The sequence below is a fragment of the Eretmochelys imbricata genome, chromosome 5 (genome assembly GCF_965152235.1).
Source record: "Eretmochelys imbricata isolate rEreImb1 chromosome 5, rEreImb1.hap1, whole genome shotgun sequence".
NCBI lineage: Eukaryota > Metazoa > Chordata > Testudines > Cheloniidae > Eretmochelys > Eretmochelys imbricata.
The window spans coordinates 30524583-30539487 of record NC_135576.1 but is presented as its reverse complement, the minus strand read 5'-3'; the positions used below and the strand labels follow the sequence as shown (position 1 = coordinate 30539487).

Here is a 14905-nt window from a genome sequence, read left to right as displayed (position 1 = left end):
AAAATGTCCCATCTGAACACTGTATAACCTTGCAGAATTATTTTTATAGTTACAGATTTGCACTCAACTTATCATAAACAGAGGGGATTTCAACCTCTTGTTTTCACCGCCATCATGTGCAATGGGTGTGACATGTCCTGTTCACTGCACATTACAACAGCAGTTCTTGAAAACAACAAGCTTTTTTACGGGCATAAAATATTTGCCAAACGTATTCTCCCACAACAAGTTTTAAAATAAACCCATTTTTTTTCCTACTCATTCATTCCATTCTGGAAATATCTAAAAATACAACAGGAGAGAAACTTTATGGAAGAAATTGAAAATTGAAAAGATGGAGAATTATTAATAATCTTTAACTGCTTAAGAAGTATCTCTTTTTCAAGTGTCTTTAATATCAGTGCTGCAAGAACATCAGATTTTCTCAAAAAGAAATTGCAGGAAAATGTTTTTAAAATTTCTTATTTTTCAGTCGAACACTAAAGGACCTTCTATTATGCAAATGTTTGCATCTCCTCCTGCTGATCTTATACGTGTCTGGCAAAATGTGTAGGCTACAACAAGTTCAGCCCAAAGAACTAAAATTCATGACCATGCTCTAGTTTATCGGAGGGGTTGGCTCAGTGCTGTACTAAAACACAGGTTCTCTTTTTGGACCTCAAATAAGTCAGATGGTACAATTCTGGGCCCAATTTTCAAAGTCTCTAGTTTCAGAGGCATAACCTTGTGCCCAAACTTTGTACCCATATGAGTTACCAGGAAAAAAAAAACCAAAAAAACATGAATACATTTTAGCAAAACTATATCAAAAGATAAAATAAAATGGGGAGCTGGTTTGAAATCCAGCCCTTTATATGGGTTTCTTTTAGAAAAAGCTAGTTTCTGTGGGCAAGTCAGAAGCATTTGGATTCATGAAAATTGATTGGTAGAATTGTTTACACATGCTGATGTCTTCTGTTCTTTGTCTATATATTCTCTGCATATATGTAAAATTAAGCAGTGGGATGAGGGGGCACACTAGGCTGAAGAAGTCAAACCCACTTGTAGAGATGGCCCAGCATTTACAGTACAATGCGCACCCAGTATCACCACCTCAGTGACATGAATAAAGGGTTACTGTTTCAGACTCTCTGCCAACACAGGAAGACGGTACTGAATCTGTTACAATCAGCTCACATTTGGACTGTCTTCTTCGCAGCCCTATTGGCTAGAAAGTTTCCTTTTTAAAAATGAAAGTTTAGATTCTGTAAAATCTGAAAATGCCATGTGAGCCCTATAAATAAATCTAGACGGTCACATGTTAAGCATTCCCCTACAGTACACACCCTATCGTGAAGAAACAAAGCCTTCCCAAACGACAAAACTAGACACTACCAGTGCTGATGCATTAACCCCTCCCACCCCCCGCCAGCTGAACGGACTGTATGTCAGGAATCCTGGGATACCAGTTTTCTGCACTGATCAAATAGCTTTAATTATTTGTGCAATTTTGTCTGTGTTGAATTTAAACTCAGTTGCCGAGGATGTTATTACAGATGCAGTAGTATTCTATTTTTAATGCTTACTGAGGACTGAAGAACTTCAGAGTAGGATTTACTATTTGCGGTTAATGTAGTCAATCTTTTTACTCAAAACAGATGAAAAGAAAACAATACTATTTTCCTCAATCCTGAATAAGCTTATTTATATTTAACCCATTGCAGAAGTGGTTCAAGATCATTTCATTGTCATGTGACTCTGGTGTTTGCACTAAAAGAATGCATTACGAATTAACGTTAAACACAACACACAGGAGTCAGTGTTCGGCAATTTTCCTCCCAGAGCACTTCATCCATGTAAAAATAGGATTTCTGTAACTATGCCAAAGTTGATGAGACATAGGGTGCTCTAAGTAAGTTACATCTGCTTCATGCCTATTTTAGCTTGCTCAACAAATTTTTTTAATTTCTGAACATTTGTAGAAGTTATACACACACAGGATAGCTTGCTCAACAGAGCCCAATTTCTCCCCTTTTAACTTTCTATGCCCTCTGTTCCACACATGCAGCTTCTCTGTTCCCAGTACATACACATCTGCCAAGTCTCTTAAAAAACACGCTCCAGTTTCATGGAGAGATAACATGAATGACAATTGAAAGTACAAAGGGCATGCAGATACTCTAGCACTTGTTTATTGCTCATGAAAATCTGAGTTACGCAAAGCATAAGGCCTGATTGGAAAAGATTTTAAACTGTCCATTTTTACAAAATAGACCTTTCAGTCAAGAAAACACTTCCAGTTTTTCTTTTAGTAAAGTAAGACCTCCCCCTGCAACATGGGGTGTGGGTCATTTGCCAGGATTTTGTGGTTATATCTCACCTAAGCAATTCCTGGGCATTGCAAGGGTATCAGGCATTGATGCAACTTGTTCCCTCTTATTCTTTCCCTGTGGCACATAACAGTATTACAGACCATACGAGACCACACTGTGGTCTAATTTCTGTTGTTGGGTTTCATGTGCGGGCTCTGGTTGGTGTTTGTGGCCAGTGATATACAAGAAATCAGAATATATGATCTGGGGTCCCTTCTGGTATTAAACTCTATGACTCTTTAAGGCAAGATTCATTTAATTTGAAAGAATAATTTAAGAATTCAAACTAATTAGTTTTATTTATTTAAATGTAAAGAAAAGTTAAAGATGGCATCCCTCCATATGCTCCAGAAACCCTTAGCATAATTAAAATGCAACACCTAGTATCCTACATGCAGCAGTACAATTTGACTACATCCCAACACCTGTAACCAAAGTAAATTTAAAAACTCAAGTCCACTTACCTTAAAATTTACCCCATTTTCAAATGCCTAAGAAAGAAGATAGGGGCTTTGCCTTGTGTCCTGAGGTCATGAGACACTGGCACATAAGTCCTTCCAAGATATTAACCTATAAAAATTAGGCAAGACCAGCCATCTAGTGACTGAAGTTTGAGAAAAATATTCAGAAAGTAATCTAGATTTTCTCTCACAACTGCATATTCCACTGATTATGGCAGCTAAAAAGTAAAGAACCCACATGCCTGTGGCATTAGTCAACAGATTTAAAATTAAGTGTGTGCACTTTCTTAGACTACTTCAGCACTTGTATGGAACTTCCTTAAACTACTGTAATTGGTTACTATTGCACCTTGAGCAGATATTTTAAATACATACATTCTATAAGAATGGCTATAAAGTCACACAACTGATATCATGGCCAAAATATAGTGAATCTAGAATGTCTGCGGACGGTGTTCAATATGCTATGTATTTGAGAATTTCTTTATTTTAAACACACCATTAAATATATAATTTAAAAGATTAAAATTCTATGGATGGATGTTTAGGGCTTGCCTACACTGAATTTAATTCAGATTACGGTAGGGTATGAATTTAAAGTGGACTAGCTATTCCTGATTAACTCCCTATGTGGATGCTTTTGCTGTAGACTAAGAATGCCTTATTCTGAATTAGTTTGATCCATTTCTGAAGTGCATTAAGATAATTCAGAATCACGCCTTTACATGCATTGTAGTGAACCATTCAAGATATATGGTAAATGGAGAGCCTTCAATGACAGCTCTGTGGTACTACAAAGGCAGTAACAGAGAATAAAACTGCTTGAAGACCAAGCGTCTTCCCTCTGGGAATAGATTCTGGGAACCTTCCAGTCTATGACACTTTTTGTAGCTCTACCAGTCAATAACAAGAAAGGAAAAGACAGCAGGAAGGTTGGATAACATGCAGTTTTCTTACATGATTCTACTAATAGATTTAATATGCGATATGCTGCAAGAGCATTTCAAGTCAGTGGTGATGTTAGCAATACATTTTAATAACTAAAGCAGACTCAAGTTTGCAAACCCTCCTGTATTTCTGACTTTAAGACTTAGTCATAAAATGTTATACATCATGTTACATAATCTATGCTCTTCACTGAGCGTGTTATGACTACAGGCAAAGTTAAGGAAACAGTGTCTCTGAATCAATCATGAGCCATGAAGCAAAAAAAAGACCATATGACAAATGCAATTTTTCTTGGCACAGCATGGGCATAACAAACTGATGACAATCGTATGTCCAGGCTGGCACTCAGCCACAGCGGATGTGTGTGTGTGTCACTGCATCTGGATGCTGGGCGTGCTTGGGTCCTGAGGCACTTCTGACCTACTGAAACCAGAGGGACAGCAGCTGCACTCAATGAACACTGTGGGAGCTCCACAAAGTGATGAAAGGCCTAAATTACCACAAACTGTAAATACAGATTTATTTCATTAAAATACTAGGTAACCACTGCAGCAATCTCTTCCTGAAATTGACTCATTTTAAATATAATCCAGTTACTTCACAAAGCTTCATTCATATTTCTCCCATACAAAGCTGACATACAAGGTGAAATCAATAATACTTTATATCATTATGAAAAAGGAAGCTAGCCCACACAGAAGCCATAAAAGGAAAAATCAAAGAAAGAACAGGATATTGTCATCATATTACCCAAAATGAGGTTCTTTTGTTACATGCCTAATGGGCCTTCAGTATCTTTAATACAATTTGGCTATGCAACCAGCTTCCACTAGTGGTGAGAAAATAAGGGATGAAAAGAATTGCCATGGGAAAGAAAGACAGCAGGGGCCTCATTCAGCTTTCCTACATGCAGATTAAACTGCTACACAGAAGTGCATTATTTTGGGTGATTGCTAATGAACAAATTTTACTAACTGGTACTCTTATCCATCAAATTATATACTACAAACACTGCCAGGTACTATCAATATCATTTCGATGAATGTGGAAAATATTGAAGAAAAAAAACACACTAATTGCTAGAACATTGACTCCAAAGCAAAGTCATCATGTACTTAAAATAAACATGCAGAAATTAGAGAATGAGTTTGGTTAACCAGCATCTGTCAGAGTATCTTTTTTTCAATATGACAACTGAGACTTGACTAATTTTTAAGATATTAAATTACCATAATTAAAAAATAGTTTCCAAAACAATTAGCGATGGAGACATGGCAGGTATTGAAAGCACGGGAAAGCTAATTCTTATGAGAAAGGAAGGAGGAAAAGACTAAAAGTTTTCATGTTTGTTAGCTTCATTGTGAATTACTTCCCCTTTCTGTAACATACACTCCATAGAATTTACCCCAATAGAGTAACACTTGTTTTGATTTCCAGCCTTTACCTGTAGAGCTAGAGGAGTTGATGTAAATATGGATGTGAAAATCTATAGTCCAACTTGCAACAGTAACTTCAGGAAAAAAACCTGGCCTCCAAATTCTTATGACTGGAGCTACAAAGGCAACAAAAGCCCATCTCTTCAGAAAGTAGCCACTGTGGGCTGGGCAGACACCAGGAACGTTCTAAATAAATCAGAAGCTAGGTGCTTTTACACCCAAGGGCATGGGGTGTAAAAGACTAAATGATGCAGCACTGTCATTTGGGAGAGTCCAATGGTGAGCTGCAAAGGGACTAGAAGGCTTAGGCAGAGTTCTCAGTGTACCCTTTGCAAGTTAGTCTCTGCCACTGACAACAGAAAGACCCTGCGAGGACTTTTAGGAACACGCTAGACCAGAGAGCTAATCTTAACAGAGGGGACTGCCTGATCTGCCCTCCTCAGAATTAGACGTCCTTGAGAAGGAAACCTGTTGCCACAGTTTAGAGAGGGCTATACCACTTCACTGTTAGACGTAGACTAAGGGGCTCCTGAGAGATCTCCAAGCACTCCTGCTGCTCTGTATGCCTCTCCTACCCCATCGCCAGAGTTGCCAAAGGACCCCAGTGTCTGAAAGCCTGCTAGCGCTTGTGCATTTAAAAATGAATTTGCCATCAAGTACTCTGCATTCTTAGCTAACTCATAACATGTTGTTTTTTGGTTTTTTGGGTTTTTTTTTGGGGGGGGGGCAGAAGGGGGAGACATGACGGACGACATTTAGTGGGTTGTGAGAAAAAGTTGAAATGTAGAATTTTTTTATATGTATTAGCCTTCATAAGAGAGAGAGAGAGAGAGAGAGAGAGAGAGAGAGAGAGAGAGAGAGAGATTTACCCAATATTTTAAATGCAAGCCTTTTTACCCACTTTTTAGTGTAAATAAAGCCACTCAGGGTGAGCTGTCCACCTTTTGTGTTTTTACTGGCTACTACCGTGTGTTTTATTGGCTCCTCAGACTGTAAACATTGATTCCATTAGTATAAATCAGTTACTCTGGATTTCATTCTTAAGTTTCCTGAGGAAAATAAAGCCTGTACTCATGGTGTGAAGACTGCTGCCTCAGGGGGAGGTACCTTAACATCCTTCCATCTGGTATTGGATTGATTTCTCCTAGCAGTCCCTTCCCCTTCTTTCTCCCTTCCCTTCCTTCCTGCCACTCCTGAGTTCCAAGAGAGCCTATCCTCTCCTACTTTAAACCTCCCCAGAAGACAGTGACTGTGCAATAGGGAAGCATGAGTGAAGCAAAAGTTAGGGAACAGGACTCTGTACTATATTTCAGTGAAGTAGACGTTCCTGCACAGAAGTCTCCTTCATGTGTTGTGTCTTTAGAAAACCAAATGACTGTTCTTTGAGAGATACTCCCAAGCGAAGGGGAATATAAAAAAAGAGATTCAACTTCCCAAAGATGTCATGACCACTTATATTGAGCAACAGTAGTAAATGGTTAAAGAGTGTTGTCACCATTGCTTGTAAGGATGGAGCCCAGCATGAGAAACCAAACAAAGTAGTACTAAGCTTAAAAAGATAAAGGGTTACTGCTGTACCCAAACACCAAATTAACTGCTGGCATAAATGGATGCAACTCCACTGAAGTCAATAAATGGCACCAATACCTGTGTGATTAAACAGTATCATGAAATTATTAGACTGTTTGGTAGGTTGATAAGACTAGAACGTTCCTCTAATTAGCTCGTTCTCGGATACCAGTGGAAGCATAATTGGTGACAGCAAAAAGACAGACTTCTAGGGCGTTTTCATACAATCAAAAATCCTTTGTTATGTCTCCCTCTACACACACACACACACACCCCCTCACAAGTATCACAATGGTACTTGCCTGACATGTTTGCCTTGTTCTCTCAGCATCTTCACCAGGTCAGCGATGGGGTACTGAGCTTTCGCTGCACACAGACCATAACCTGAAAGAAATATTCCCCTTACTTAAACAATTGTTTCTCGAGTTCGAAGTAGGAAAAGTTGTTTCATTTACTTTTTGTGGACACCAGAACCTCTAACCATAAAAAAGCTGCACTCAAACATCACAACTACTCATGAGGGTTTCAGCACAACCTAATTTTTTCTTCTTCTTTTTGCTCTCTAGACTGAACTACATTTGTGATATCAATACATCTGTCTGGACAACTAATCTACAAATGGTAAACTTCAGTTTTACAGAAACATACATCCTGTTTTGTTGTACTGGAACAGGAGGCTTCACACAAAAATAGCCAAAAACTGGTGAAGAAGCTACTGTCATACCTTCTAACTCGTACCTTCCACCAAATTTTGGATATCTACAATGCAAATCCAGATGCAGCCTTTAGGGATATATAATTCTTTTACTTTCATTAACTTTGTACAGAAATAATGCATGGGAGCAACATGCATCACCCTTAAAACGCTCAAGGGCATAAATTGTAAGCAGCATTCTTCCAGTAATATAGTGCTGGAAGTACCAATGATAGCAACAAATGCCAAACACCAAAAAAATACATCTGTGTGCCTGTTTGAAGCAAAGGTAACTCTTATGAAACAGTGTATTTGCCTGAACGGCATATGTACAAGGATAATAAGAGTGCTGGTGGAGTTTTATAAATTAATAGTAAGATACTGTCCAATGCAGCCATTGGCATCATGTGGTTTAATGAAAACAAATCTTGAAATATAATTAATGACCAACTTCTCTTTAAAAGGATACTCTGTTACAGAAGTATACAAAACCTACATGTTTTTGGCCATAAAAAAGGTTTTATAAAACCTATGTAAAGTGTTTTCAGGATTTTTATTATCTCAGTGGTTGGATTTAGATATTTATCAGCAGTTCAAACAATAGAACCTTGAGTTACTGGAGAAGAACCACAAAATCTTCCAGTTCTAATAATCCACGGTACAGAAATTTAATTACTACCACTAGCTGTATTATGATAGTGCCTAAAAGCCACAACCAAGATTATAACTCTGTGTGCTAGGTGTTGGCTGTACAGAGTAAGAGACAGCTTCAGACATTAAGAGTTTACGAACTAAATAAACTAGATAAATGGTAGGAAGAGACACCAAGACACACAAAACTGAAGTGTCTTGCTCAAGGAGGCTGCACAGTTGGCTAGTGGCCAAGTTGGGAACAGAACGAAAGACTACCAACTCCAAGTTTAGTACCTTAACCACTAAACCACATTGTCCCCTCTTACGATTGTGAATCATGAAGATTTATAACCTGACTACGTCCCTCTAGTATCTTACAATATCCACTGTCACTGCCTCTTACCTGGAGTAATGATAATGCTATTGGCCTCCCTTATCATTTCAACTGCATTGTCCAAGTTGACCTCTGTGTGAGTACCAGTAATTTCCATAGGTTTCCCACCAGCTGTTGAAGTGGTACCATAGCCACCAAGTATGACATTAGCAAGGGAACGATTCATGGCCTGAAAAACAAGGTGATGACTAAATCTAAGGATAACAGAAACATAGTTTTGTGAAGCAAACTTTCTTCTGTATCGTGTTTTTCTGAAAATACTCTTATGGTTTAAAAAAAAAATAAATTTTTTTTTACCCGAAATTAAAACATTTCGACAACAACAACAAAAATGGACACTTCAACAATAAAGGGGCTCTGGGGGTGGGAATGATGAAATTTCTGCAAAAGATGTTCCTCGTTTTTGACCAGTTCTTCCTGTCACCATAGAATCTCTAAACCATAGTATGATAATCGCCCTTATAGGTAGCTTGATACGCTGCCACCACAGCTTCAAGCTGAAAAATAAAATAGAACAAAGCAAAATACACAAGCCAAGCTAACCAAATACTAACTCAAACAATGCATTAGGGAACTGAAGAGGACCGAAACCAGACACTGGTGGACCACCAAAAAGAGAGTTCTAAAAGCATGAGCTCTTAGCTGAAAAAGCTGTTCCTCCTGAGAATTTAGTTTCATGGACTGACAACAAGAACACTCTAGCTGACACTAACTACTATGATGCATGCTTTTTTAATAGCTAGGGTCCCAAAATATTCAGGTACTACCAGGAAATAGGCAAAATTCATTGTAATTACAGTCATTACATTTAAAGGGGAATAAAAGGGAAATAACTTGGCTCTTAGGTTAAGAGTGTGAGCACCATGCCAGGTTATAGCCCAGACCAAATCTTTTAATAAGAACGGATGTCAATGTGCATACATACGAATGAGAGGAAAACCCACAAGAAAGTGTACAGTGTCAAATTAAGTGTTTAAACAAAATCTGCTACAGCCTTAGAAGATGTGCCACTCTGGAGAATTCAAACACCTGTCAGAAGAACAAAGAAAGGGAGACAAGGATGTTACAAGTGGAAGGCCTTTGTTCGCAAGTGATGTGGTAACAGCACTTCACATATCATGAGGACAGATGTTGGGCATGATCCAAAGCCCACTGGAGTCAATGGCAATCCCTCCCTTGACTTAAATGTGCATTGGATCAGACCCATTCTGAGACCTATAAGTAATACACAATTTTGGATGTATGCTATGACGCTTTAATACCCCCCTGTTTCAAGGGAAGAAGAGAAAAATAGAATTTATTGGCAATTGCACGGTAGTGGCTAACTGCCAGGTAATGTGGTCTGGAAAGAGGAGAATGATCCCAACAAAACCCAATTGCCTTAAAGACACAGGGGCTGATCCTGCAGGATATAGAGCAACCTCCAGTCTTGTTGAAGCTTGGGGGGAGGGGGGAGAGAGGGGGAAGCAGCAGCTCTCTAAAGATACACAGGCCAACCCCAAAAACTTGTACTTTACTTGGTAGGTCTTTACAAGTGAAGTTAAAAGGAAAGAGATACCTCACTGTGCAAGAACACCACGAAATCAGAAAAGGAGACAGTGCCCCAAGATATTACCAGAATAGTTAAGTCTTCTTATTGTCTAAACTTCACCGTGCATTCCACAGACAGGCAATTTGCATAGTGCTTAAATATTAGTTAACGGTTGAACAGCCTGTCCATCTATAGGTATAAACCAAAAGCAAAGGGGATGGGGGTTCTCCTAACAAAGCAAAAACTTTCTAAGAAAATAGGCCTGTGTTAAGGTTGTAAAGAAAAAGAAACCATTCAAGTAACAAGAAGGATCTAACAGCAAGATGTTTTTCTTTTTTGGTTTGGAGGTTAAAACTTTGTCCTTAACTCACCCTGTCCAAGGCACAACAGGCAGATTCATCTATGAATGTCTTATAAAAACTTTAAGAGATCTGGAATGTTTCTTGGGATTAAGTTAGTTTTAATCATAAAAAAGTTATTAAAAATCCAGTAGAATGAATCTTTCAACCATTAAGAAATTTCCACAAACACCTCCTCATCTGCAACAGATAAATTTCAATAAATATATTGTTTTGGATGGAAGTCACATTGAGAAGAATGTTGTTTCACTGGCACAGTTTGAGTCATGTTTGCATTATAAGAGTTTATATCATCTTAAATCTGACTTTGCCTACCAGGTCATGGGAGTAAAGTTTCTTTTTCATTATAGAGCTGCTGAAGAATAAAAGCTGTTCAGTCCCATGGATTATAGTAATGCATTTATACGACATTTTGGAAGGCAGTTCATAACATGGAACAAAGTCCATTACTTAGGGGAAGGTAGAAAACTGACACCTGCTGAAAAATATCACCACATTATTGTGTTTATTGCACTTCAGTAACTCAGTTGCAGTTATGCTGATTGACTGTTATCTATACTGGGTTAAAACAGTACAAGAGTCACTGAATATCATCTTAAAAGCTAAACTCTCCAAAGTTTGCAAATATAACATGATTGCCCCTACTCTCCAAACTTCCCTGTGTACAGACCTGATCAGGCCATGCATACCATACCTTTTTACTTATCTTTCTTGAGCAACAGTTTAAACAAAAGTTCACATTAAATTATACAGGACATTTTGCACAATACCAACTCTAATTTAACAGGAACAGAGTAATGGAAGACAGTCATAGTTAGTAACAGGGAAATATCAGGAGGGGAACAGATGGCAACATTGATATGAAAGAAGGCAAGAGTTGGAGGAGAAACCAAAGGTCTGAAAATTATATAGTGGGAACAGACAAAAATGGCAGTTGTTGCACAGTAAGGACACAGTTTTCTGATATCTATCCCGCTTAGAAAACGAGAAGGGCTGGAGGAAAAGAAGAAAAAAAGACTAGTGTGGAAGCATTCCAGGAGCACAGTCCATTACTAATACTAAAATAGGATTACACATGACAGGTTAAACTTAAACCCTTAACATTATTCCAGATTTGTAAATAACAGACTAATGTGCATCTGCTGCCACCCAGTGGAGATTCATATTCATCAAACTCTGAACAAACCAATCTAACATCACTTAGGACTGTAGATTACTAACTCAAATGGTAAGTAAAGCCATCATCAGATTGAACCACACACATTACAGGCTTTGTAAAGGTTCATAGCTGAGTTCACTCATGAAAACAGGTTTTCCTGTGAACACAGACAGACAAGTCTCAGCCTCATTTATACTGCTAATGGATAAAGATTACAAAGATGTTCAAGTCTGAGGAGTCAGACTACTTAGGTATTCATGGTGTGATCCTTAGCCCACTGAAGTCAATGGAATGACTCTCCCTGATTTCAATGGATTTTGTATCAGATTCCTAGGCTCCAGTTCTGCAAAGCATTTAAGAGCATGCTTAACTTTGAATTGAGCACTGAGTCAATGGGAATTAAAAACAGAGTCTTCAGTACTTTGCTGCTTAGGGAAGGGTTGTTGAAATGGGGCCTTATAAAGGAGAAGTGTTTCAGAACTGCAGAAAAGTCAGGCATGTTTGATCTTTGAATTGCTTCTTCTACTTTCACAAAAGGTTCAGTCTGTCCAATCCAACAATTTGAATTAAGACCATAAAGAAATTTACCAGTCTCTAAACAGCATTAACAGGTCATAGCAGTTTTGCCTACATCCCTTCCCTGCCCAGTGCAGATTCTGAGCATGGCTCCCCAGTTATTTTGCAATACAACTTCAAGTATGAACACAATTTCTATTTAATTCTTACCACACACATGATGTAAGAGAGGATGGCACCAGAGGAACCAATGAGAGCGCCAACAATGGTCAGCAAGTTGTTGTTAAGCAGGAAGCCTTCAGCACACAGAGCCCATCCAGAATAACTGTTCAGTACAGTAATAACTACAGGCATGTCAGCACCTCCTATAGCCGCTGTTAAAGTGACACCCTGAAGATGAAAAAAATATATATACATTTCAGCATAACCTTACAAATTGTAAGCAACAGAGATGTGAGTTTTACTGCAGATATTTACTAAAAAGCTTTAAATTAGATCCCAAAATGATTTGATCCACACACTCAAGTATGTTCTACGTAAAAGAGATTAACATATAGGATTTCTGATAATTTCTGCCTTCAAAGATTAGACAGAAAAAACACATTACACAGCTTCACAAATAAGGTCTTTTGTTAACACTGACCTTGATTAAAAATAAGTGATTATATCCCTAAAAGCAACAGGTTTACAATTCAAAGAGAAACCATGCTGCTGATGTACCAAGAAAAAAAAAAGAGACTTGTAGAAGCTCTATAAATATGTTGTGGCATCGTTAAACAGGTCTCTCTTGATCGTCTTTATTTTATCCTATTTCTGAATAGTTCCATTAATTCGTGATACAGTACTTGAGTTAAAAAGGTGAATTCAAATTCTACTGTAATTTATTTTTAAAGTGAACTAAAAGGTATTTGTAAGGTGCTGAATGCCCAAAATAGCAAAGGCAAGAAGGATAATTCAGCACAGTAAACTAGTTTTGTCCTCACCAAGACCCAGATTCAGCAAAACTAAACATATGTGTAAGTACTTTGCTGAACCGAGGCCTAATTTCAGATCCTTTTAAGTCCCATGCTAGCTCCCATTCCACTCCAGTACCACAGTTTTTACCAGGGCATCACAGCAGAGGTGTCCAATATATGTGGTAGGAAGTAGCTTATGATATAGCATACTTCAGCAAAAAGGTAATATTTTACATTTTAAAGGGATACAAAAGTTACACATCTTGTAAAGCTATATACTAAACCACACCTTACCTGAGTTCTTACAGATTAGCTTCATCTGCTCACATGGGTCCATGATACAGTAGCTCTGGTTTATGGCATGATAACCACTGCATCACAACAGATTGATGGGACAATTTTGGTATGTGGCAAAAAAACACCTGACAATTCTGTACATGCTGATTCCCCTGGGCTCCCTTGCTATGTGGGCATTCAGCATATATTGCAGCAAAACAGATATTGCAACAAAATAAATTCTATGTGTCAGTAATTGCTGTTCACTTTGTGTATTGTGCGACACACTGACTTACCATAATAGCAGAGAGTGCTGACACTGAACCTAAACAGGTAAGTCCTGTAGTATAACTAGGATCAATCATATATGGAATCATTCCACCAATGCTAGCAGCCAGCAAACCCGCATTCAGTAAGTGCCGGCCTGGCAGAAGGAGTGGTGCAGAGTTCAGGACACCTGGAATCAAACATTATCACATTTAAAACCTAAAATGCATGAGTGACAGCTGACTCCCCCGTCCCCCCCAAGAGATTAAAGGAAAGTAAAACTCCCAAAAACAAAGTGAAATTCAAAGTTAAAGGCAGAAACTGGCAGATATGGCAGTTTCCTAGACAAACTTTACTGAACTAAGTTTCAGTATCTTAGGAGCTCATTGTATTAAAAATGCAAGCATGTATCGTTGGATTGTGCGTAACATCTCTAGGGAGGAGACATAGCTAATGAATACCCAGGGAAATGTTATGAGCTTTAGAGAACTCGTTGAAACAATGTGCTAGACAGACAAAGTTAAGTGGGACTCCTAGGAACATCAAATCTATTCTTGCTTGAGACTTCTTTTTTTGGGCGGTGGAGGGGAGGGGGCGCCCTTAGAGATGAGTATTTTGACTTTAACAGGAGGAAGGAACAAATATATCCTTTCCCCGAAGTGTTAATTAAACATTGGCATTATATAAGTATTAACAAAAACAAAGTTTAAACTGTCAGAATAAAAATCCCTCCCTCTCAGTTGCCCAGTTTTTAGTGCCTTATGATGTTTATTAATTTCTAAAGTTCTCCAGTCACCACAGAATATTCCAAGGTAAACCTGACCTGAATTTCTCATGATAAAAACAAGCAGATTGGATTGGATTGGATTGGATTAGAGAGAGAGAGAGAGAGAGAGAGAGAATGTGAAGGCAGAAAGGAACATGCATTACATATACAGTTCTAGCTCTGAGGTGAAGACTCACTTGTGCTATCTATAGCAGGACCAGAAGTACCACACAATGCCAATCCCCAATTAGGTACAGATTCTACATTCATATATATGTAAGCAGAATCAGGATGAGCTCTACCCTGACTTCTGATGGTGAGTCATGGTGGGTTGTAGAAAAGAACTTCAGGGGCTGATCTCATTTGCATAGGCACACACCCCCTGCCTAGATGGTCACTTTGGCTGCTGTAGGAGCCCCAGTTTCTCTGTTATTGGGGCAGGAATAAACTGTTATTATCCTGATTACATGAATCAAGGACAGTGGAACTGTACTTGGCCTTTTGTTATGATGGAGGGACTCACCATCAACTAAACAGCACTCACTAGGCAAGGGTCATGGGTTCCAAAACCCAGTAAACAGAGAGAGGC

The 14905-nt window shown here is 38.5% G+C and overlaps 1 protein-coding gene across 3 annotated transcripts in view; it reads right to left on the bottom strand.

Moving 5' to 3' along the window:
* The window catches only part of NNT (nicotinamide nucleotide transhydrogenase), a 71671-nt gene that overhangs the window by 16928 nt on the left and 39838 nt on the right, over positions 1-14905 (bottom strand). For 2 of the 3 annotated variants that reach the window (XM_077816825.1, XM_077816826.1), the window contains exons 16-19: positions 13580-13740; positions 12262-12441; positions 8496-8655; positions 7068-7149 (exon numbers count right to left, since the gene is read on the bottom strand). In XM_077816825.1, the coding sequence (XP_077672951.1) occupies positions 7068-7149; positions 8496-8655; positions 12262-12441; positions 13580-13740 (583 nt within the window). Of the gene's footprint in view, positions 1-7067; positions 7150-8495; positions 8656-9192; positions 9516-12261; positions 12442-13579; positions 13741-14905 lie in introns of those variants that run through there. The other variant, XM_077816827.1, reaches the window with a different exon arrangement.